The 23785-nt window shown below is 36.7% G+C and overlaps 1 protein-coding gene across 2 annotated transcripts in view; it reads left to right on the forward strand.

Annotated features, from left to right (window-relative positions):
• Positions 1 to 23785, forward strand: part of PDE4D (phosphodiesterase 4D) — a 348935-nt gene that overhangs the window by 254834 nt on the left and 70316 nt on the right. For both annotated transcript variants that reach the window (XM_030968142.1, XM_030968143.1), the window contains exons 2-5: positions 945 to 1136; positions 14161 to 14197; positions 16481 to 16554; positions 17360 to 17409. In XM_030968142.1, the coding sequence (XP_030824002.1) occupies positions 945 to 1136; positions 14161 to 14197; positions 16481 to 16554; positions 17360 to 17409 (353 nt within the window). The remainder of the gene's footprint in view (positions 1 to 944; positions 1137 to 14160; positions 14198 to 16480; positions 16555 to 17359; positions 17410 to 23785) is intronic.

The raw sequence follows: 23785 nt of genomic DNA on the forward strand, positions 1-23785 counted from the left end.
CCGTACAGTTCCAGATGGAGCTGTTGGGCTGTCAAGCAACACGGACTGCCATGAACACATCCTCTCAGCACTACCCACCCTTACCAGTGTTTAAGTGTTTGCAGGCTCCTGTTCAAGGTCTTTGCACTGATTTTCAAAGCCCTTTGTAGAAAAATTACCATCTATGTAAAACAACATCTACTCTCTCCTTCTCTTTCTTTCTTTTCCCTTGTCCTTCAGCCTATCTAGAGAAAAATGTTCTCTAGGAATGATAAGCCTCTTTACCACTCTTTGTACCAAACACAACAACCAAAAGTGCTGAATCTAAACTGTGTGGTTCAAGGACACAAATGGCTACAGAAGTTCTTGTGCTTGGCCATTAACAAAGGACTCACTGCTTCCATCTGTTTGTAAAACAGCAAATGTAATGCGGGCAGATGTGCTCCAACACACGCCTATGCCTTAATGTCACCACATTTTTTTACTGGGACAAGATAAAAGTATGCACTTGAAATATTTTTGTGGTAACAAAACATTGGGATTGGATACTCAATAAGGAAAAAGCCCTCAGCTGCCTCAGCAGTGGGAGACAGGATAATTGTGTTCAGCTCAGGAGAGTTGGGACCTGGAGAAGTAAATAGTGAAATATCATGTTTCCTCTGGTATAGAGCTCATGGATACTCTACATGCAAAGAAGTAGAAAGCTTCCTGTATTTCTAATAGCATGGGACTTTTGTCTGCCAATTTTCTTTTACTTCGGCCTTGGGGGGTTTTGTGTTGATCAGTAATTTTAAAGAATCTCTCTTGAGTGGCTTGTGGTTTTTTGTAGCAGTGGATATGACCAGGTCTTTATTTCTCCATTTCTATCAAGAAGCAATTAGCTATGATAATTTATCAGAAGGGTGTTTATTATATTTTAAAATTCTTAGGTCAATAACATAAACAATTTTCTCTTCTTGTTGCAGTTTCGATGTAGACAATGGTACATCATCAGGACGAAGTCCTTTGGACCCCATGACAAGCCCTGGGTCAGGGCTAATTCTTCAGGCAAATTTTGTCCACAGCCAACGTAGGGAGTCTTTCCTTTACCGGTCAGACAGTGATTATGATCTGTCTCCAAAGTCTATGTCCAGGAATTCCTCCATTGCCAGTGATATGTAAGTACCTTATGAAATACTTCTAGTCTGTAATTTGTCCAATATCAAGATTTTTGCAGGCACAAGAAATTTTTTTTAAGTCAGACTGTAATCATTTATACCAGCGAAGTAATGGAAAATTGTTTGTTTATTTCTTTAATGAAGATTACACTTGTTCCTGCAGCTTTTTGAAGGATATCATGAGGGTGTACTTGACATATTTATGCGCTCTATTAGCTTTGACAGAATAGTAATGATAGTCAATACTGATATACTGAAACAGTAAGGAGAGCTATTTTCTGTCTCTTAAGTTATTTTCAAGAGAAACAACACAAACTCAATTTATGCTTCTTCATGATTTTAAGAAATAGATTACATTTATTTCCAACTGCATTCTTTTAAATTTTTGGAAAAAAGATTTACCAGCTGGAAGAAAATAATATATTTGAGAGAGAAAAATTGTTTCAAATACCGTCTTAACTAAAGGACAAACTTCTAACAAAAGAACTTTTGAAACTGATTCTGTCATCTCTCACTATTCTGTGAAGTGTGTATTTTCTGGTAGTAAGTCATGCTTTTCAAGTATGTGTGGTCCCCAGGTTCCATGCATAGTGGAAGTAATGCAAATCTCTGTTTATTAGCAAGATGCCAAAAATATTTAAATGTTCCATCTTCTAGTCACTTCTAAGTAGGAGAAATTATTAACTCTTTCTTGCTTGGTTGGGTTTTCTTTGCCTAAATGGCTCCAATTTGCATGGCCAATTTGGTGTTTATGGTTCAAATAGATATCTAAAATAAAGGATCAGGCTTGTCAGAATACCACAGTGAATGCTGGTTTTTAATGAGGCAAAGACCACTAGATATAACCTTTGAAAAAAATTGTAGACACAAAAAAAGAATATGAGTTTTCATAAAAATTAGTGAAATTAGAGCTGATATTTAACTTTAAGTCATAAATGAACACTCCTATTTTTTCAGCTTATATAATTTTTAGAACTGTTGTTTTGTTTAATTACAGCTCTTTTTCTATGTAGAGTTTCAAGGTAAGAACATTTCCTGCCTTTAGAGAGGGTTAGTGTAAGGTCTATGACTCAGTTAAGATCTGTGGATTGAAATACTCAGTAAGCTTTGTGCCAAATGTAACCAGTTTTTGTTGAGGCAAAATGGGTTAGAACAAAAAAAAATCTTACTTTGTTATAAAAAAATGCATTTTTCTTGGGAATAGTAACCCCTTTCCAGCAAATCTTCCTCTGACAGATATTCTTTTTTATGGTGGGAGAACATTCAAGCTTTTATTATGGCACCTGTACCAGGATAACATTTGTAAAGATTTTTACATTCAGGAGGACAATCCAGCTGACTGCATTGCTTAGATGAGTCATTTCAATGAAAGATTCAATTAGTGCTCCATCCTTGAACTCATAATCCACTTAATTTCCTAGAATTTTTGGGTAATATTTCAGCACATGGCAATAAATTGGATAAACAATATAATTACTGAAACAGCACACATTTCCCCCCTTTTTTCCCTCTCTATTTTCTTTTCAAATTTTCTGGAAACACATTTACATATAAAATTTATTTGACCTCACATCTTGATAGATTTTCAGTCTCTTGTCACAGATGAGCCTTTGTACTAAGAAGGTAAATATTCCTGCCACTGTTTTGGAGGGGAGGACATTAGGAAATGCAAAAGGCAAGTTGTTCTCACCATGGAATATTAATCATTTATCAATAAGTCTAATTATAATAAACTTAGCTGTATCACAGAAATTAAGTGAAAGAAAGACATGGAATAAAAGAGGGGAAAGTTTAAAAAGATAAAATAGCATGGAATAAAAAATAAAAGTCACAAAAGTCCTTATGTATGTATTCAACCATAAACTGAATGTGCTTATGGAAAGAAAACTCATTGAATATTATTAAAATAATGAAACCATTCTGATTCAGGACCTTGCTAAATGAAGTGGAAGATGACAGGGTTGACAGAGGAAGTAACCAAATTTTAGGTTAGTGTCAAATTATCCTATTTCCCTTTTGCATATATATACATGCTTAAGTATTGTTTGTTTTTTAAATATGAGCAATATATATTACAAAATATACACATATTTCAGGTAATGCAAGTCAATTAATTGTACACAGCAGTTTAGTCTAGATCCCCTGGTTCTTCAATCAGCCTCAATATTTCACTTTGTAAAGAAAAAGACAAAGGAAAAAGCATACGTCTTGTATTTGAAAGGGGTAGAACATAAAGAATTCTGGCATTTCCATTACTCTGAAATACTGTACTTAGAATAATACTTTCCAGTCAGTAGCAATGCTTCAAAATTTTAGCTAGATGTGGAATGTCATGTTAAGACAGCCAGTGGATGGCAGTGCTAAAGTGCTAAATTCATCATGTCATTATTTATTGTGCTGTATGCAGCTCCAACCAAGGAAGGGAACAAGTTGTGCTCAGTTGTTTGCAAACCCAAAATGAAAAGATGGGCTCTGCTACAAACAACCTAAAAAGCCAAAGTATAAGATGATAACCAAGGGACTAATACAGTCAGATACTATCCTCAGGAGAAGATACAATGCGAGTCACTATGCTCAAAATAGTAAACCTCACAGAGAAAGCAAACGGAGTTTCATTCAGGAAGTTGAGATGGAAAGTAAAGAAACAAGGGCAGAGAAGGGACAGGGACGGGACAGGTGAAAAGTTTTGTAAAGTCAGAGAATGTAAAGTATATTTTCATTAATTAGTTATGGAAAAGAATAAAAAGACAGGGTGAATACGAGGCTGCTTTGATGAGAGAAGGTTAGTAGGACAACAGTGGGTGCACTTCCACAGAAAAAGCAGCTGAGTGTGAGAAAAGAAAAGCACATAAATTGGAGTGGGGGTCAGTAATATTGTTTTAATTATCTCTTGGAAGAAATAACATGATCTTTGAGAATAATAAAAGCAGAACATGCAGATTATATACAGAGATTAGGAAAAACTGCTAAAGTTTGTGAACTGGAGAGGTTAATAATTTAGACAGGAAGATACAAGGTCCAAGGCAGATGAGCACAGGTGTGTTGTGAAGCCTCTCTGTGGGATTTCCAGCAGAGAAAAGGATGTGCAAGAGAAAAAGTAACTGAATGAGGCAGTGAGGGGTAGTGAGACAATATGAGGAATTATAGTTCAGGGTCTATGATGAAAGACAGGAAAACAAGTTTAAAGAGAAGGAAAATAAAGAATGGAAAACAAACAAACAAACAAACAAACCAAACCAAAACAAAAAAACCCAATTCCCAACACCAACATAGAGGAGAAAGAAAGTAGTATCTAGATGAAAGATGTGCAAAATCATTATTGGAAAAATTGTCAGACCTATATTTGAAGATATTAGTGAAGCAGAGAGCTGTGTGGATGTCTTGCTGAGGTGGTCTGATTGCTTAGTGCTGACTTGTTTCAACTGCTGTTGCTGTCCAGAACTTGCAAACACAGGAAGAAGTTGAAGTGATAACACTTTTTATACTCTTTCTTGTTAAGGGATCACTGCCCTGGTTAATGGAGGAAGAGATCAAATTAGTACAGAATTTCTGTTGTAGCAGAACCCACGTCTCTAATCAGGTTAAAAAATAGGTTCCTAGAAAATAAAAACCCAATAAGCTGTCCAGTGCTGCATCACAGCCCATGTTTTATGCCACTCTGAAGGGCAAAATCATGTATAATCCCCCTGTGATTCAGAAAAAGCAGCCCAGAGGATAGCAGTCTAGACCAGGGAACCAAGACATTCTCAGTAGACAAATGTGTTCAAGCTCCACTGTGTTTCTGAGTGTAAGAAGACCTCTTCTGACCTCTCATTTAGGTCTGTTCTTCTCCCATTTCCACAAGCTCTCAGAACACAGCACGGCGCATCACAGCCATCCTGGTTTCCTCAGGACTTGGCCAGTTGAACCTCACTCATAAAAAAGCAGCTGTGGGGGAGTTTTACAGCTTTCTTTAGAGAAGGTCGGCATTGCTTTCTTCATCAGCTCCAACTAGTAATATTACACCAAATTTTCTGATTTCTATTAAAACTTGCTTGCATGCATTAAAGGAACAGAACCCAGCCAAGGAACTGAGGGGAACTGCAGGGTCACTGGTTTGGTAATCTGCTAAATGGCCACCATACACCCATTCCCTGGCCAGGACAACCTGCTGCCACTCTGTCAGTAACTTCTGAAGACAGCAGCATCCCTCTGCTGCTGTCTGTGGTAAAAGAAATATCAAGAGGATGAAGTTTTCTCCAGGACATTTTCCCTACAGTTACAGAGGATATATTTTCTTATCCTCTAAGGCAAGCTTTTTCTTTATTTTCTGAGCCAGTAAGGCCTGGTTTTATTAATCAAATATTGTGATTATGAATCTTAAGTTATGAAGAAAAAATACACCTTTTTCATGAAACGCGCTAACCAAGATTCTAGGACAGCAGCAAAGACATGAGTTTACTGAGAAGAATAATTGCTCTTCAGTTTAAAAATTAGAAATAATTATCTATTCTCCAGAAAATCTGCAGCTGAAATTCCTTTCTATCATATTCTTTTCTAGGAATCTCTGATATATTTATTTCATGGTTATTACTGGCTGAAAATTATGAGTTAAACCTCAAAGTCCAGCCTGCTCTAAAAAAGGAGCATTTTCTACGCGTGACTCTGTTTAGAAACAATCTTTAATTTAAAAAATACATTAAATTGCTTGAGACATTTATTTGTTCATGTAAAGAAATATATTTACATCACTTTAGGAAAAACAGACAAATATTTTGCTTCTTTTTTTTTAAGATCCCTAAATGAAGTTGCAGATTGCAGCTTAAATGAATCAAAGTCATTTGCAAGTCACTTACAATATTTTTTTGAGCTATAAATGAAAAAAAATTTGAAAAAAAAAAGAGATGACTGTCCTTTCTGGTTGTTTGACACATTTTACAGGTGGAATTCAAAACAAAGAACTCAACTTAGAATGCAACTAGCTTAAAGTTGAGTAATAAATTTGTGTTAACTTTATTTGTTGATCAGGAAATTGGTTATGTGGGAAAACAAAAAGAAAGTGTTTTTGCATGGAGAAGAATTTATCCGCTTTTTATTCAGGAGTGAATTTTTCTTGATGAAATGCAAATATATTTTATTTACTTTCAGTCAATACAGAATCATGACTGGTTTTGTGTGAGAGATTACAATTTTCCAAACAGCTCTCAGTTGTTAAACACATCACTTCCCCTTTAAGCACTTTAAATGTTTTAGGTTTTTTTCTTCCCTTCTCTGGATACAATGGATGTTTGAAGGAAAATAAGTTATTACTGAAGTTACAACCAAAACAGACTGAATTCCTACATCTTTTCAGTCACAGATGGCATGTTCTTAAAAATAGGATACCAAAATCAATTCTTAGTGGGGATTTCAGGTACATCACACCACAGCTGCCTGGGCTTACAACACTGATCAGCAGTGGAGGGGAGGGTGGACGCGTGCATTTTTTGTGCCAGCAATACTGGAGGATAGGGGCAGTGTGAAGAGAGGCATCTTTGTAAAAAGGGACTTGAATGTTTTACAGGGATCTCTTTTGGACTGTTTTTCTGGCTCAGTGATCACCTACATGTGCAGGTCACATTTATTTCACAACCCAGAAGAACATTAGCTGTCACTCCACCCTTCAGGACACAAACGGAATGTTCTGAATTCTTTTAATGGCCCTAGTGCTCAGTTAGTTGTAGAGTTCAATCCCTGAAAGTGCACCATCTGAAAATCTGATGGTTTTTTCTTGTTTTTCTTGAAGTCAGCTTGTTTCTTCTTACATGTATTTAGGGCCTTTGCATTTAGTTAAGGGGCCATTTTTTATAAACCCTGAAACCCTCTGTGGCTGGCTCATAGCAAGCTCTCTCCGACTGGGTTGCATTGCATGAGTGCCTTGTTCTCAGCAGCTCTGCTATTTCTTTTAAGGAGGGAAAAAATCTTTCAGCCTGCATCAGTCGGAGGCCCACATGGAAAGTCACGTAGTCTTATTCTTCAGAAGTAACACACCCATATCAGTTTTAAACACTTAAGCATGTGGGACAGGGACAAGCAAGCAACCAAATACCTGACGATTAAAAGCAGTTACAGGCACAATAAATACATTTTATTTTAATTTGATACAAGGTAAAAGTTCATGTATGTCAGCTAATGCAATCAAAACTCACTAATAGTAACTCATTAAATGGCACTAACTTGGTTGCTACCAGTCATGTATAGCAAACCCAATCACTAATTTTCTCAAACCTGAGGACAAAAACCCAAAAAAACAGAACCACACTGTAGTCTCTGATGCCTGTTTGTTTTCCAGGCTTGATATAGCTAAATTATGGTTTTGGTTGTATGAACAGTCCAATAGTGGCGCTGCTGAGTTGGCCTGGACTCCTCTGATTGAGTCCAGCATTTTTCTCATTCAAAGTCCTATCTCCTCTGGCTTAATCCAGCCCTTCCTTCAACGCACACAAAAAAGCTCCACAGTAGTGTAGCTTCTTTTCCCTTGCCATTGCCTCGGTGACCCCCAGGAGGGCTACTGATTTCAGAAGGAAACCCACCTGCAGCAGTGGCCTCTGGCAAGGCCATGTTCTGTTTCCCTTCAGGACTGAGTAATTCTGTCAGACTTCACAGAGGTCAGTTGCTCAGTTAGTTGCCCACCATTCTCCTGTAATCTAAATGGTCTGCTGTATAATGACAGGATTGAAGCATTGAAGCTTGGTGGATGACTAGGACAATATGATACAAGTGATTTCTTGAGTTATCTGCGGTTTCTTATGCTACACATCATGCTGGCTACATGCTGCTACACATCATGCTGTGATGGCCCACTACATCACTACCTGTGTGATTTCCTCAGGCAGATTACACAAGTCAGATGTGTGAGTGCAATGTCTTTGGAAAAGGTTTAAGCTTCTGAGAAAAGTAGCTGGGACTGACATAAGAGATCCTGGTAGTCCTCAAACTCTTCCAAAGGTGTTAGGAGACTTTCTGGGTAGATGTAAGAAGCCTAGTCATGTTCCTACAGCACATTATATTGGATGGGAAAAAATAGTAATAATTCCTGGTTTTTTGAGATAGTCAGCCAATTCTGATTCTAGCTCACACAGTAATTCTGAATGAAGCTTCTGGATTTGATAAGTCCCAGTTCAGATCACTGTCACTGAGACCTAAAATAGCCCTTGTCACCCAGTAAAATCTTTTTATTTTTTAAATCTGTTCAAAAGTAGAGGCACTATGAAAGAGAGCTATTAATGCACAGTGGGGCGTACACATAGCCAGATAGTATGTACCTGACAGTCCCTGAATTAAACCTCAAAATACTGATTTAGAATTGCTAATACTGTTTCTTTCCAGTTCCTTAGTCTGTAATAGGTGTGATCCTTTTGCTTTTCCAAGTCTTGAGTGAGCTTCTCACTTTGGGTGCTAATGCAGTTTAGCTTGAATTAAGATTGCAGTTTGGGTAACTTAGCACTGATGACTGCAACAGTGTAGGTTTCAAGAATTCAAAGGCTTCTTTCAAGCCTAATCAAGTGTATCTTCAGGACCTGAGATGCTAAAAAGGTGACATGAAAAATTAAAGTATTTTCTTATATAAAATACAAGTTGTATCTAGAAAACTCCAGGTATTTTAGTACATAACATATGTGTATTAGCCAAATGTAATAATTCAATTTTTTTTTCTTAATGAACATCATAGTGGAGTAACTTGGTTTATGCTCCCTATGAAGTCAATTGGGGTCTTTGAAAAGACTTATATCTGAAGTTTTCACTAGTGACATTTATGCTGGAGAAATTTTTTCTCCCTTCAGTCTGTCTTTCTAAATCTCACTTGCTTAGTTAGACAGTCCAAGGAGAATTACTATAACCAGCATTCTTTTGGCTGGGATAATGGACTTCTCAGGTGCTGTGGCTTTTTGGAACCAATCCTCCTTCATCTGGTTAAACTTGATTAGATTAACTGTACTGAACTCCCAATATTACAGCAATACTTTTTCACTAATTAGGGCTAGCTGTGTTGCTGAATTAGACAGATGTATCAGGAGGACATAACTGCACACTGTTACAGAAAATTGTGGTGCTCTGAAACACTCAGACAATAGTTGATGAGAGTCTGCTTCATTCAGGGTCTAATTTCTGTGGTTTCAAGTAGCTCTTTTTAACAATCCTCTTACGTACATGTTCACAGAATTAAAATGCTCTGGGAAAAACAACCCCCTCTTCTACAGCTCATAGCTCTGATACCAATTTTAATTGCTTGTTCTCTCAACCCTAAATCCCAGCCTGCTCACAGTGTCATAGACTCTATACCCTGCCTGAGATGCCCAATCATCCCTCAGATTGTGCTTACCCTTTCAAAGGCATGCAAATCACAAATAACCCACTGGCTATCTAGGAAAAGGTGTAACCCCACAAAAAGGTGTAAACCCACACATTAATTTTTTAATGTGGGCCAAACCTTAAGAGCTGCAACTTACACTTATTTAGTCTTGGCTTTTCAAGCAAGGCCTAAGCTATGTCAGGGCTAGAATATTTTTTCTCAAAGTCTTTAAAAATTGAGATGATATGACTTAAGCACTATTCCTGCAGAATAAGCTGACTTGGAACACTATGATTTCTGACCTCACAAAATCAATTTTGCAAACCAACCCATTTGTATTTTTCAAATGCAGATGATGATGATAAGTATCAAACTGCATGGAGCAGGCAGCCACTGCTGCTCACTTTCCTCAAAGCACAGCTTCTGATAGCTAGTTCCATTACCATTACCTTATCAGGGTGCAATCTAGAATCATTTTTCGTTGCTGCTAAAATGTGAACCTGAGCAATGTGAATACTTCAGCATACTTAATTAATAAGTTTTGTGGGTGCACATTTGGCTTCAACTATGAAATGTTATTGAGACAGAAAAGAAAATCCTGGCAGTTAGCGTAGTCCATCAGCTTATTCTCTGTCTTTCATTTGTGGTTTTGTATATGGTATAATTGTGTTCCAGCAAACAAAACACAAATGTCTCATCTAAGCTGAGACACACTGTTGGACAGGAAGTATACAGCCTTGTATGCAGAAATGAGTGAATGCAGTGTTTAATCCCAGTCTATATGCTTACACTGCAAAAGGAAGCTGCCATATATTTTTTTACCCAAACAGAAGACTACCTTAGTGTCAATCTTCTTTCTTATACAATTCTTTAAAAATAGAGTAAATTCATATGACAGTGTGATGAAAGGAGATGAAAGCAGTGCGATGAAAGCTCTTGACGTGGAGCTTCATTCAGGGATACCTTACAGCCACTGTCCTCCTGGGCTTTTCAATTCAGTTGGCAGCTTTGTTCCTTCAAATGGTCTATGTCCAAAATTTAGCCAGAGAACCCAACATGGACTATGCCAGCTGGATTTAAGGCCTGACAGGCATCCTCAGCCAGTGCTTCTCCTGAGAATATAAGTAAGGTTTTGATTCAAGGGGAGGAGTGTTGCAAAACAATAAAATCATACTTTAAGCTGGTACATTTGTGTCAAACTGATGTAAATACGTCTTGTATGTTTTCTCCCCTCTATTCAAATAAGACAGAACTCCTATTTGTCCTGTTTATATCTCATAATTTCAATGCATGTCCTAAAGATCACTCAGTTGGTATTCGTGTAAAAGTCTAGAGAGACCCAGAAAACCTTAATCTGTGTTTACTATGGCCTTTAGAAAGAAAAACCCTGAGGAGTTTCCCTGTGAAGCTCCACAGGGGCAAGTCCCTCACTCTCCTCATGGTCTCTAAAACTTGGGATTTCCTTCTCCTTAATGGATATAGTGAATTTTTTCTAACCACTATAAAAAACATCCACTATTTTTTAAGCGTGTCCTAATAGGTCAGCAGAATATCTCTCTAGTTACTTCTCTCATTAGATTTTATATTAAATTATGACAGTTTAATTATGAAGTAAAAGTTATGCAGTCACCCTCTCTTATCCTTGTGTTAATCTTCCTGCCTGCTTCTCTGTCTGTCCATGCATCTCTAAGTTCCTTATTATTAGGGGGAGAGTTAATTACTGTTCTGTGAGTGGGATAGAAGAGACAAATTGATGCAAATCCTGAGGAAAGGAAGCAGAACTTTTGTACTGAACATGTTCAACTAGCTTCTGACTTAATACAGAACTTTCATCTCCTCCTAGGCATAGGTTATATGGTGTGAGTTCAAGTGTCATATAGGAAATGTTATGAAGAAAAGGTCAGAAATTTGGAGAAGTTTAGGATTCACCACTTACCACGGCTAATAGCTTGCAATGCAGTGTATAATCTTTGGTCTGCTACAGAGAATTTTTCTTGTGCTTTATGTAACAGCCATTAATCTCATGTGGGCCAGTGCATGTTTTAGCAATGTTCTTTGGTGATGGAGAACTGATAATTTTAAATTTGGGGGCTGTGTGAAAGATACTCTATTTTCAAACCTCTATTTCCTTTGAAAAATTAAGATGTGAACAAGTATGCCAGGCATTCTGGTTAAGAGAGTTTAGCAGTGATGTGAACAATTTCTTCTAGCTTTAAAGGCTAATGCCTCTGTCTGTATTTAGAAGCTTGTGGCATATTGCAGTATTTACACTCCCTCTTGCTTCTGTATACAGATGAGGGCACTATCCTATCTGGAATCCAGAACGAATCACCCGTCAGCTTCCATGTCACCTAGAGAGGAGGACACTGATACATTGCAGTGTTTATTACACTGTAGTCCACTGTGTATCAATGGCATTTTGAATCATGTGTTCTTGCTCTTCTGTATTAAAACCACCACAGCTTCCTTGGACATATCTGCTCTATTTTTGAACCATCTCACCTTGCCCAGATTTTCTGACCCGATGTAGATCAAAGATTGCTCACCACCTTTTATGATTGCATTGCAGTTCAAGTGGTCTGGTGAGTGCTAAACTATTTTGAGAAAGCTGTGGATATCTGTACGTTCAGTATCAGGTTCACCAAAACAATGATAATATCTGGATTTGTTGCTCTTGACACAAGGGAGATCTGAAAAGTGAAAATCAAGTCCTAGCTTGATTTCAGTGCATTAAATTACTACTTAATCATGCCTCTTCTGAAGAATAACAAGCTACAGTATGATATCAGTGTTCTTCAGTGAAATACAGTCCAGAAACAACTCAAGTAGAATCAAATGTGAAAAGGAGAGAAGTGAGATCATGTTATTTTACATAAAAGAATAAAAGACCCTCCAGGACAGAAAGCCAAGAACATGTAGCTGTTGCCTTTTATGGGTGCCTCAGCATCCACAGAGAGGCAAACGGGCTAAATGGGAAGGAGAGGAAGTACCATCTACAATAAAAAATCCCACAAGAGATTTTGAGGAGGACAATCTTGTTTTCATATTTCTTGCCAATCTGAAATTAACTGTTAGTGACTATATTTCAGGAGTTGTCTGGTACTTTGAGGCACTGGTGAATATTTTGTGCATCTGTGTCATATATTGGGCATTCAGAGTGTTTGCCACTGGTAGATGCTAGAAAGAACCATCTCCATGTGTCCACTGTCTTATTTACAGGTAGAAACTATTGAATATTTTTTGTTCTTTGTCCAGTGTTCCTGCTACCTGTAAACACTTTCATCTTCATAATTCTGCCCTTTCATAATTTCCAAATGTACAGGTTAGACTAAAAAGTGGCTTTATGTTTTGAGCTGGGCCCCCTTTAAAAGTCAAAAAAGAAGCAAAAAATGGAGTAGTTCTATGTAAATAAAAATATCCTTTATAAAAGATAAGAAATTAAAGGACTACTGAGAAACATTTAAGCCAGCTGTCACGTATCAGATAATGCCATTTCACAGAACTCGAAGAAAAAGAGCATAATTTTCCTGGAAGTGAAGTAGCATAGTCACACTCTTTCAGTGGAGAACAGGATTAAAAAATGAAAAAAAGGCACTTGGGTTATCTTCTGCTAAAGCCTTTGTGTAATTCATTAAGCAACCCTTATCTAAAATTATAGTGTAGGGCATTTGCTGATGTTTTCCTGACCCAAGAAAACATAAAGAGGTACTAAACCCAGGTGGTCATTAACTCTCCTGGTAATGCTCCTGGCTGATTCATGTTGTCTATTATACCCGATTGGATTTGTCTTTCCTGAGCAATTAAAGCCTCTGAGTTCCTTCTGTGGAGGACATGTTTCTTTTGCTTTCTTCTAAGAGTCAGGCTTATATGCTTTCTGTCTAGTCTGGACCTGTGGTTTCACCTGAAGCAATACCCTATTCCAACCACTCCTGCAAAGATTGTGTTCAAAGCGCAGATTTCTTCCACAGGGTGTTTAAAAATCCATTCTGCTATTACCAAAGGAATAAAAGATATGATAATAAAAATGGTTACAAAGTTAATAAACATTCTGATGATCCTGAATATTGGTGAGTTTTGTTTCATCCTTACAGAATGATTGTGCAGCGGTACAGATTGCACATACTACTTTTTAATTAGGTTCTTGCAGTATTTGCAAACCATTGCTGCTTTGTGGACAGCATATAAATTATAAGAATAATGTTGTAGCAAGTCAAACACAAGTCACATTTCTCCATTTATCAGTCTTTTTCTAATTAGATTTTCATGGACTAATCTAATGTTCAAAACCCATATTTTATGCTTAAACTTGAATAATATTAAAATAACGGTTAGAATAGCAACTTAGGATAAATTCACTACAGAGAAGTAAAATAAAATTAAAAACATATTGGTTTTTTGCCTTTGGAGTCACTTTTGGAACATTCACCTCTATCCTTAGGGATGACATGTCTGTGGATTGATCCCAGTGGTCAGTCACATGCCATACCCACAGCACAGAAAGTGGCTGGTCTGTCAATGTTTCCATAGACTTGCCAGGCAACTGGGCAATAACTAAGTTGGTACTTGCTTTTTAGAGTGTGTGTGGAACTATTACAAAGTGTAATTGCAGAAGAATAAAACTGGAATTACCTGTACTGTATTGTAAAACCTGATTTTCTTTCTGTTAAAGCAGCAAAATTTTCTAACTCACAACTCTGCTTATTTTTTTTTCAGACATGGAGATGACTTGATTGTGACACCATTTGCTCAGGTAGGAACAGCTTTGTCATATTTCTCACAGGGCCTTGTAATTTAAAGATAAAATGACCAAACCAGTTCTTTTCTGTTGTTGATATTATATATGTTCGCCTGAAACAAGAAAAGTGTTTCAACAGAAAGTCATAAACCTCCCACTCTTTTAACTATACCTCTTTTTCTTAACACTTTTTGAATATCTGATAAGTTGAAGTGCAACAGCATTACAAACACCTTTGATCTCTTCCAAATACTGTAGCAGGCAGTCATGATTAAGACAAATCTATGATTCCTGTTATTCTGTTATCTTTCTAATTACAATTTCTTTACTTGAACATATTTTGTGAATTAAATACAATGAGATTTTTAGACATGAGATAAATTTTACCCAGAACACTTATGTTCCCTTACAAAACCAGGTGTATTTTTTATATTCAGATTCTGGTTTATAAAATACCAGTTCAAAATTCTTTATAATTCAGATTAAAAAGCCACAGTTTTTCACAAGAGAACTTCCTTATAAAGTATGAAAAATTAACATTACTTTTTCTTGAACCGATGATGATGGGTTTTACTCCAAAACAGATAGGAATTAAAGTCAAATTTCTGTATGAAATCATATGTGATTGAAGATGAATGGAAAGAGAAAGGTTGAGTCACAGAGTGGTGTCAAATAAGGATATTATAAGAATAGAATATATATTATAGATAATATATTTAATATATAATATATAATTTATAATATGATATATATCATATGTCATACATATATAATATATATGCCACATATAAGCACATGTGGCAGCTTCAGCAACAGTATGCATGTTGCTTTGGTCAAATAATAAGCTGTTAAAAGAATATTAATTAAATACCTTATTATATATTTAATTATATTGTGAAGAGATTCAGTGTTTATAAGACTCAATCAAGTCCTTGCTATGAATAAAAACATCTTTCACTAGCAGAGAAGACATTAAGCAAGGGCCTTTTATAAAATACTCTGAAATCTCCATTGTACCCTGAATATGCAAGTTTGATGACATATTTAATTAATTTAAATCTGTGCTGAATTAAAAATAAGTCACTTTGCTTCCTGATTTTTGGAAAGAAAAACATAACAGATTAATACTGTTTAGTTAGTCAAAGGCATTTTTTATTATCTTAACTTCAGAAATTACCTCCAATAGCTTGACCACTGCCAGTCATTGCTGGTTTACTTTTTGTTACAAACTTTCATTAATTTATTACTTTTTCTTTGGTTTCCTACTCACTTCCTACCTCCTGCATACATTTAAAGTGCTATGAAAAGAGGGTTGCGCACTCGTCAACCCAGATCTCTGAAACCCATCTTGCCATTGCTGCTTTTGTTATGCTTCGGATGGGTTCACCAGGCACCAAAGCCCAGTCTGGGCTGAGAAAAAAAAAAGGTCAACTTCTGCAAAGATATACCAGTGATTAGTGTTGCTGCTTTCTCCCATTGCCAGCCTAGCTCCAATAAACTCATGGTTCCTCTCTGCCATCACCTGAACAACCTCTCCCCTGACAGAGAGGTTCACCTTTTTAGCGTCACATGGCACAAAATCTTTTGCGTGTTACCCAGATGCCTTCAGAAGAGAGTGCCTATGCCACTTATAACACAAAGACACTCCACTGCATTCACTGTCTGCTATCTTGCATGAATTTAAGTCCAGAAAGGAAGCAGTTCGTCTGTGTTGTCTTCCCCAATGCATAGAGTTTGTAAGAGTCCGCAGACTTTCCTTGCATTCTCAGGGGATAACTTCCCCTGGCCTTCTGCACTGAGTCCCTAAATCAACTGTGGCTCTTAGAAGAGACACTTTTACTTTTTTACTTTTCCTGGTAGTCTAGACAATCTTATTCCCTTTGTCCTTTGCAGTTTATGGGGACTGAACTGCAAATAAAGATTTTGTAATTATTTCTTATGCCTGAAGTATTAGGGTTGAATGGGCTATTATCTTCCAGACTCAAATGCTTTTCTTGTTATTTTAAAGAAATAAGTAGAATTATGCAAAAAAAATTTCCTCCCCTGCAAGTCAAACTTCCTTCAGACAGAAAATGATTTGTTTATGAGGGGAACAAAAAAATAGAGGTAAACTACTGCCTTTGTATTACAGACATATTATTGCTAAATAATAGTCAAAGGTTCCAGACTAACCTGCCCGGGAAACCTTTTACAGTGGTTTTGCAATGTGCTTTCTATTTTCTTTCAGCACAGTGGAGCAGAGACAGATCGGTCTCACTTACACAGAAATTGATACTGAAACCACTTTTTTTGTTCCAGGTTCTGGCCAGCCTGCGTACTGTCCGGAATAACTTTGCTGCATTAACCAATTTACAAGACCGGGCACCCAGCAAGTGAGTGTCATTTTTTGGCCACTGAACTTTTTGCAGTGACACTTTTTTAATGTAAGCTAAGAAGACAAATATGAGTTATAGATTTTGGTCTGTGCCACCATACCTGCATAAATCAATGATGAGGAATAAGTTTATTAATCCCCTAAATATGTTATAGTTGGTGGCTGAGACAACAGCCCCCTTGCCTTCTAAGTGATCTTGCAGTTGTTGTCCTTGCATAAACTTGGAGTAGGTTTTTTCACCTTATGTGATTTTAGATAAAGTAGTCATATGTCTAGATCATTCAGAGATGACCATTTGGGCACAGCCTGAGTATTGCAAATGAAACAGAGTGAACAGAAGCTGCACTCACTGAGATCTGATTGCATAGTCTGAACCTAGAACTCCACTCATTCAAGGTAGTGATACCCTACCTATCCACAGTAGTTCATAACTATAAATTAGGCAGCAAAAATATGATCTCTCTGCAGTCATGTTACAGCATCACAATTAACACTAATGTTTGTTACACTGGCAAATGTAGTGAAGTCATTTCCCTCACCCAAAGCATGCATCATGAAATGTAGAAGTAATTAGCATTTCAAAGAAAAAAATGTCTTTGTATATGTTTATAAGTCACAGTTCAAACTATGTATTTGCTCTAGATGTGATTAGGCAGGCTTTTAATAAACCTATAAGTTCCTAAAATATTCCTGTTCTGGAGTTCCCAAGTAAATTACCAGGTAATGTATTTTCTGAATTTTCAAGAATTCAGTCATCAGTGAATTTTTCAGGCTTAAACCTTTTTTCATTTCCTTTTTCATAGAAGATCACCAATGTGTAGCCAACCATCTATTAACAAAGCAACTATAACAGGTAAGAATAATTTATTTATAAAAACCATCTAACTGAAAAATGCATTTTATAATAGTAAATATATATTGCTTCATATACTTACGTTGCTTCATATCCTTATATTTGTTTTATTAAAGAGGTTTTGAGTTTTTGAGTCACATAGTGACTCAAATTGGTGACTTATAGTGTTCAGTCCTGTTATCTTCTGATTTCTATTTTATTATTCCGGTTTTAATTTCTTTCCCAATTCTTTTTCCTTATATACCAGTGTGTGACCATGTAATGAATAAATTAATTAGTAACTTTTTACAAAGAAATCTAGTAGAAAAAAATGGATATGAGGAATCCATTCGTCTTCCTTTTTGGGACATAGAGTTCTGTAGCTATGCAGGCACAAAGTCTTCACTTTAAAAGTGCTTATGCTATGAGGAGAAATGTTCAGAACTGAATTTTCTGATTTAGAATTGTAAATCCTGTTTTTATAACATTTGTATGAGAAAGAAATTTCCTTTTAAGACATAGTATTATTTCTAAGGAAACATTGACTTAAAAACAAGACTTGCAGTGTAAATGACCTTAATATTTTGGAAAATTTTACCCCATGCTACTTTTGGTAATTTTGATGACAACTTGGATGTCTTTATGGAAATACACTTTGTGGACCCCATATTTTTTTACAACATATGAATTCACAACTTACACTGTGTAATTTTCTGGGTGTTACTTTCTCTATTGTGTTCTGTCAGAGCAAAGGAGCATTTGCATTTCTTCTTGATGAAAGTATACAGACACTTACTAAACAGGTAAATTATCATTTAAACCACAACCAGAAATGCAATTTTCTGTAATTTTCAAAATACCTCATCTTTTTAATTGAATTATACATTTGTATGTCTAAGAAAAAAATGGTATGTCAGCAATTTTGAGGAGCAATGTAGCTTTTCAATGTTCAATAGTTTCTGCCTTTAGGCTCTGGAATGTGTTAAAATCAATGGGTTTTTCAGCTAACCTCTCACCTTAAAAGGACCTGGTCTTGGCAGTTCTTTACAGTTTTATTCACCTAGGAGCTCATACAATATGAACATTTATGTGTAGGGCTCATCAGGGGACAGAAGGTTATGTGTTTAAATCTATACTATAAACAGAAAGGCAGTTAAGTTAAATAATATTAAGAAGATATATCTATATATGTAAACCAATTATATTAATGATCCTTTGTTAATATATTTCTTGAAGAAATAATTCTGGGCATTGGTTTCAGATTGCTCTCTATAAACCATTTCAGTTATGAATATTATATCTATTTTTGATTTTGTGATTTGTCTATAGCAGAGTAATCCAGAAATATGTTAACTGGAGACAGAGATACTCAAATATAGGGCTCTTTCTTTAACTATAAGGAACTAATTTTAGAAAACATAGTGAAATTCATGATAGTAAAAGAAAATGATATCCAGAAGAGATGATGTGCATGCCAGTGAACACTACCTTACATGCTCTCCCACAGCTATTCGCCTGAGGTCAACTTCTTTTCTCCAGCAGGAGAAGCTGTTCAGACAGCAGGACCCAAGACACTCTCTGTTGGAAGATTCTGTTGCTCTTTTTAAATTCTCCCTGATCTGAAGGTTTCCATTCAGTTAATCCTCAGACTGAACTCTACATGTCAGCCATAAATCATCTGATATTTTAAATATTAAAGTACCACAGTCAGCTCTCCAATTAATCTAGAAAATTCTTTATTTGCCAATAAATTCAAAGGCAGCAAGAAAAGGCAAAGAATAGTAAGGATAATTTAGTCTAATTTAATTTAGTCTGATTTCTCAGAGATGCTGCTGGAATTTCTGCGCCCAAATTATGTGCTGAACTGGATGATCTGAAGCCTGTGTGCACTGGATATAAGTGATTGAAAGACTTTAATGATATAACAAAGATATTAAGCCACTATAAAGCATGAAAATGGCTACAATTTATTTTGACTATTGAATGGAAATTGAGGCTGGATACTATTTTGCGTGAAAGGGTTTGCCCATTCTTAGTTATAAGCTGGTTTTGATATTTCCATGGCAACAAATTGCATGGCATCAGTGCAGAAATATGCATAGGTTTGTTCTTGGGGCATATAGAATCCTAGTGAAATGTCTTAACAGCAGTATGTTAAGAAGGATGATTAAAAACACTTCTGCTATAATTCACAGAATAATTGAAAGTCCTTTCACATGCTACTAAGTTTTTTTAATTTTTGTGGGGAACATTCAAAATGAATCTTATAGATATTCTTCCTGCTGAAAAATCCTCCTGGTTTTGCTGTTCTCAGAATTTGTGTCATGGAGTGCCCAGAGAAATACACCAGCTAGGGTAGAGCCCCATCATGTCATCCAGATGGCTCAGCTTGCAATCTCAGCAAGAACTTACTGGCAAGGTAGCAATCCAGGTGACTGGAGGGCACAGCCACTAAGCTATATTGATGATAAACCAGAAAACAGACACTTAAGATGGAGATTTTATGTCTCTGGGAAGATTCTCTCTGAGGAAAGAGATGATCACAGAAGGGAACTACTACAGAAGATATGGGGGTATCAACAAAGGAAATATGAAAAGCAGTCTGGTAAAGCCAAGTAACTAAAAAGCAAGAGCAAAATTCTCTCATAATTTAAGAATTCACCATGAGGCATAAATCTGTGGCAGCATACCTTAGCAAAAAAAGTAAGAAACTACGACATTGAGAAGTGAAGCAGCACAGGAATCATCTGTTCAAATTCTTAGAAGCAATAGCCACCATGGTAGCCTTAAAATTTATGGTGATTTTTCAATGTAAATATATAACAGTTGTGATCAAAATAAAGTATTTTCTATTCAGTATATCCATATGAATCCTTATTGGAAACTGTGTTGAGAGAAGCTAATGGATATCAATGACATGTTCATTATCAGACAGCTATGCTATAGTGTGCTGAGTGTTCCTTTTGCAGACAAATTAGGGAGCAGGACATGGGAGCTTTTCATGTAACAATAGAATTTCAAGGTGGCACATTTCATACTTTCTTTAAACTCTAGGATGTAAATATCAGTTTTAACTATAGTCAGTGTGAATAAGCAGAGATGAAAACTTCTGTTAGAAGTCTTCAAAAGGCTATGAATTTCCTACAAATGCCATCTCTGTCTCATGACTATGACCAGCCTGGAATAACAGGGTTTACTGAGCAGTTCTCTCATGCTTGGTGTTCTGTACTTCAACCAAAAGGGAGGTTTCTCTCACTATGAATCATATTTTCTGATGTTTCATTTCAAACTGACAGTAATTCTCTTAGCACAACCAGTAAAATACAAATATTTTGCTTTCAAAACAAAGAAACTGTCTGTGACTCAAGGATTGAGCTTGCCAGTTTTATTCTACAATTCTGTCCACTCATCCAGTCCACACTTCCAGAGTCTGCTTATGACGATACTGTGAGAGATAGTGTGGAAGGCCTTGCTGAAGTCATTGCATGAGGTCTCACCTGGAGTACTGCGCCTAGATCTGGGCCCCCCAGCATAAGAAAGGCTTTTACCTGCTTGAGCCAGTCCAGAGGAAGCCATGATCACGGATGATCAGAGAGAGCTGAAGCACCTCTCCTGTGAGGACAGGCTGATGTACTTGTGTTGTTCTGTTCAGAGAAGTGGAGGGTGATCTTACATAAGTGAGGTCAAGGACTAGCCTTCAAGTAGATAGAGGTGCCTACAGGAAAGCTGAAGGGGGTCTCTTTACGAGTGTTTGTCATGATAGGACAAGGGGAAATGTTTTTAAGCTGAAAGAGGCCAGATTTACAGTAGACATTAGGAAGAAATTCTGAGGGCGGCGAGGCCTTGGAACACGTTGTTCAGAGAAGATCTGAATGCTCCATCCCTGGATGGAAATGTTTGAGCAGGGGCTCTGAGCAACCTAGTCTAGTGGAAAGTGTTGAAACTAGATGGTCTTTAAAGTCTTTTCCAACCCAAACCATTTTATGATTCTATGAATTCCAATAGTAGGGAAAAATAAACATTTCTATTTTGCAGTTCAGACCATATTTAGATTTAGCTTCCATTGAAATCCCTCCATCTGACCCATGAAGTTCCATAACCAAGTAGTAATACAGATATTGGTTGTTTTAGCTAGCTTCAGCCACCTCCTTTTTGAAAAACAAACTCACAATTTTTCCAAGTGTTTGAATATAGGATTGCTAATCATCAGCTTTAGTGGAGTTGAACAATTCTAGTGGAGTTGAACCAGTTCCCCACCATTATTGTGAAAAGCACTTTCAAGTGATCTGTATATTGTTTTCTTAAACAATCAGTAATATTTTTTGTAAATAGGACAGATTTGGAAAACAGCCATATTTACATCAGGTACTCTTTTCAGTTAATCATTAAAAGTCCTTATCTAGGTCATGATCACCAAACAGAGAGTTATCTCACTTATAGCCTTGTTAGCCAAAACACAAACAAAATCATATTGCTTTGTGAGATACAGAGCACAAGTTACATTCAGACTGAAATTCATTCATACATCCCCTGACCCATAGGAAGTAAGGTATGTAGCTAACAGGTAAGGCATCAGAGAGCCTGCAGTCAGCTCCCCACCCAGACCTTCAAAGTAATTTCCTCATCTTTGGGGCTGAATTAGCAGCTTTATCCCTTGCACATGCAGAGTTTGTGAGCATTTGATATTAATAAACGGAATCCATATTTGCTTGCATTCAGAAAAAAAATTCTCAGTGTCATAGCTGGTGCAGTACTTTCGTGTGCTACAATTTAAAAAAAACAGCTGCTTAAATGGAGTCACTTAGTAAGCTGTTTTTCCTTTTAAAAAGTGTTGTCTCCAGGTCAGCCCCATTAGTTTAGGGAAGAGGCTGTTATTAACAGGATACAAGTGTGAAGGCTTGCTGAATGCATTCTTCATCTTGATTTGTAGAGTTTTAATTAATGTTGCAAAAGTTTTCTAACCCGAAGGCTTCAAATGAAATATATGTAGGGCTCTTTTAGGGTGAGTGGGTTTGCAGAACAGTGATTAACCTTAAGGCAGAACAGCTGTAAGAGGACTGACATGGTTTTGAACCAGATAAGCTGTTCGTGTATCATCTCACATTCAAGGAAGTGAATAAAACCAGGGCACAAAATAGACACTCTCTATATTTGTATGGTGCTCTTCAACACTGATACCTGATAGGCAAATATGTAACCTTTCATAAAATAGGAAGTTAAACAAAGAAATATATGTCATGGTTTATGAGATTCCTGGCAGGAATGCCCATGTAATTAAAAATAACCACTTGAAAAAAAAAAAAGAAAATAAAAGGAGATGTTTTGCAGTGAGTAGACAACAACACTCGGCCCTTGTGTATGAATTCAATTTTTCAACAGTCTGTTTCAGTAGAAATATGTAGTGGTTATTAAAGTGCATAGAGACTAGAACCCATTGTAGAGCTGACCTTCGCTTTTTATCTTTATCCAGCACTTCAAGTTGTTTTCCATAAGACTGCAGTGTAGTAGAGCCTTGATTTTGTTTCAGACTCATACATTTTGGAGTTAGACTAGGGATACATTTAAAAAGAAAACATCAGAGGCATTATCAATCTCCACATCAATAATCTGATATGCAACCCCACATAAATCTTTGCTTCTTGCTTTCAAATTGGTCTCATATTTTTCTGCACCAGTAAAAGTCCTTGTATCACTATTTCACCCAAACTGTCCTTTTCACTGGAAAGAGAAACAGGGTGACAAGCTTCATGTGCTTCTTCTCCTTTCAGCCTGGGTCCCTTACAGGCGCTGTCAGTGTAGCACAGCAGAAAACTGTACTTGACCCCAGGCTGTATTTATTGTATTCATAGCAACAGAAAAGCAACTGGAAAGAGTGAAATGTATTTCAGTTTTTAAAACAGAGTTGAGAAGAATCAGAAAGAAAAATAGGACTCTTGTCTGTGTCATTTTTCTCCTTTCTATTACAAATGCAGTCCCTTGTCTGATGAATATAGAAAGTAAAACTGAAGCAGATGTGGTTTCTGGTATGACTTGGTTGCAGTCTGAGTGTACCTTCTTTTCACATCTTTCATTTCTGATCAGGGACACATTATCACCTGCCCAGTCTAAAAGATTTATTTGAAAGTACATATTTTTTCCTTTAATAGATTACTGAGAAACTGGCCTGTTCCAGCCTATTTACTTTCCTGAGCATCCATTTAAGAATTAAGGGCTACATTGAAGTCACCCATTAAAGGACATAAGTTCTGCTTTTATTATATGCAGGTTCCTGAGTAGGGAGCCTGAACACAGCAGTGAATCAGAGTGGCCAGAAGCCATAGTCAGACAACCCTGGAGGCAAGCTACAACAAAGCTTCCCTTTTCTGCATTTTCTCCCTGTGGCCTCTTGTATTTTGCT

Source organism: Camarhynchus parvulus, chromosome Z (assembly GCF_901933205.1).
Source record: "Camarhynchus parvulus chromosome Z, STF_HiC, whole genome shotgun sequence".
Taxonomy (NCBI): domain Eukaryota; kingdom Metazoa; phylum Chordata; class Aves; order Passeriformes; family Thraupidae; genus Camarhynchus; species Camarhynchus parvulus.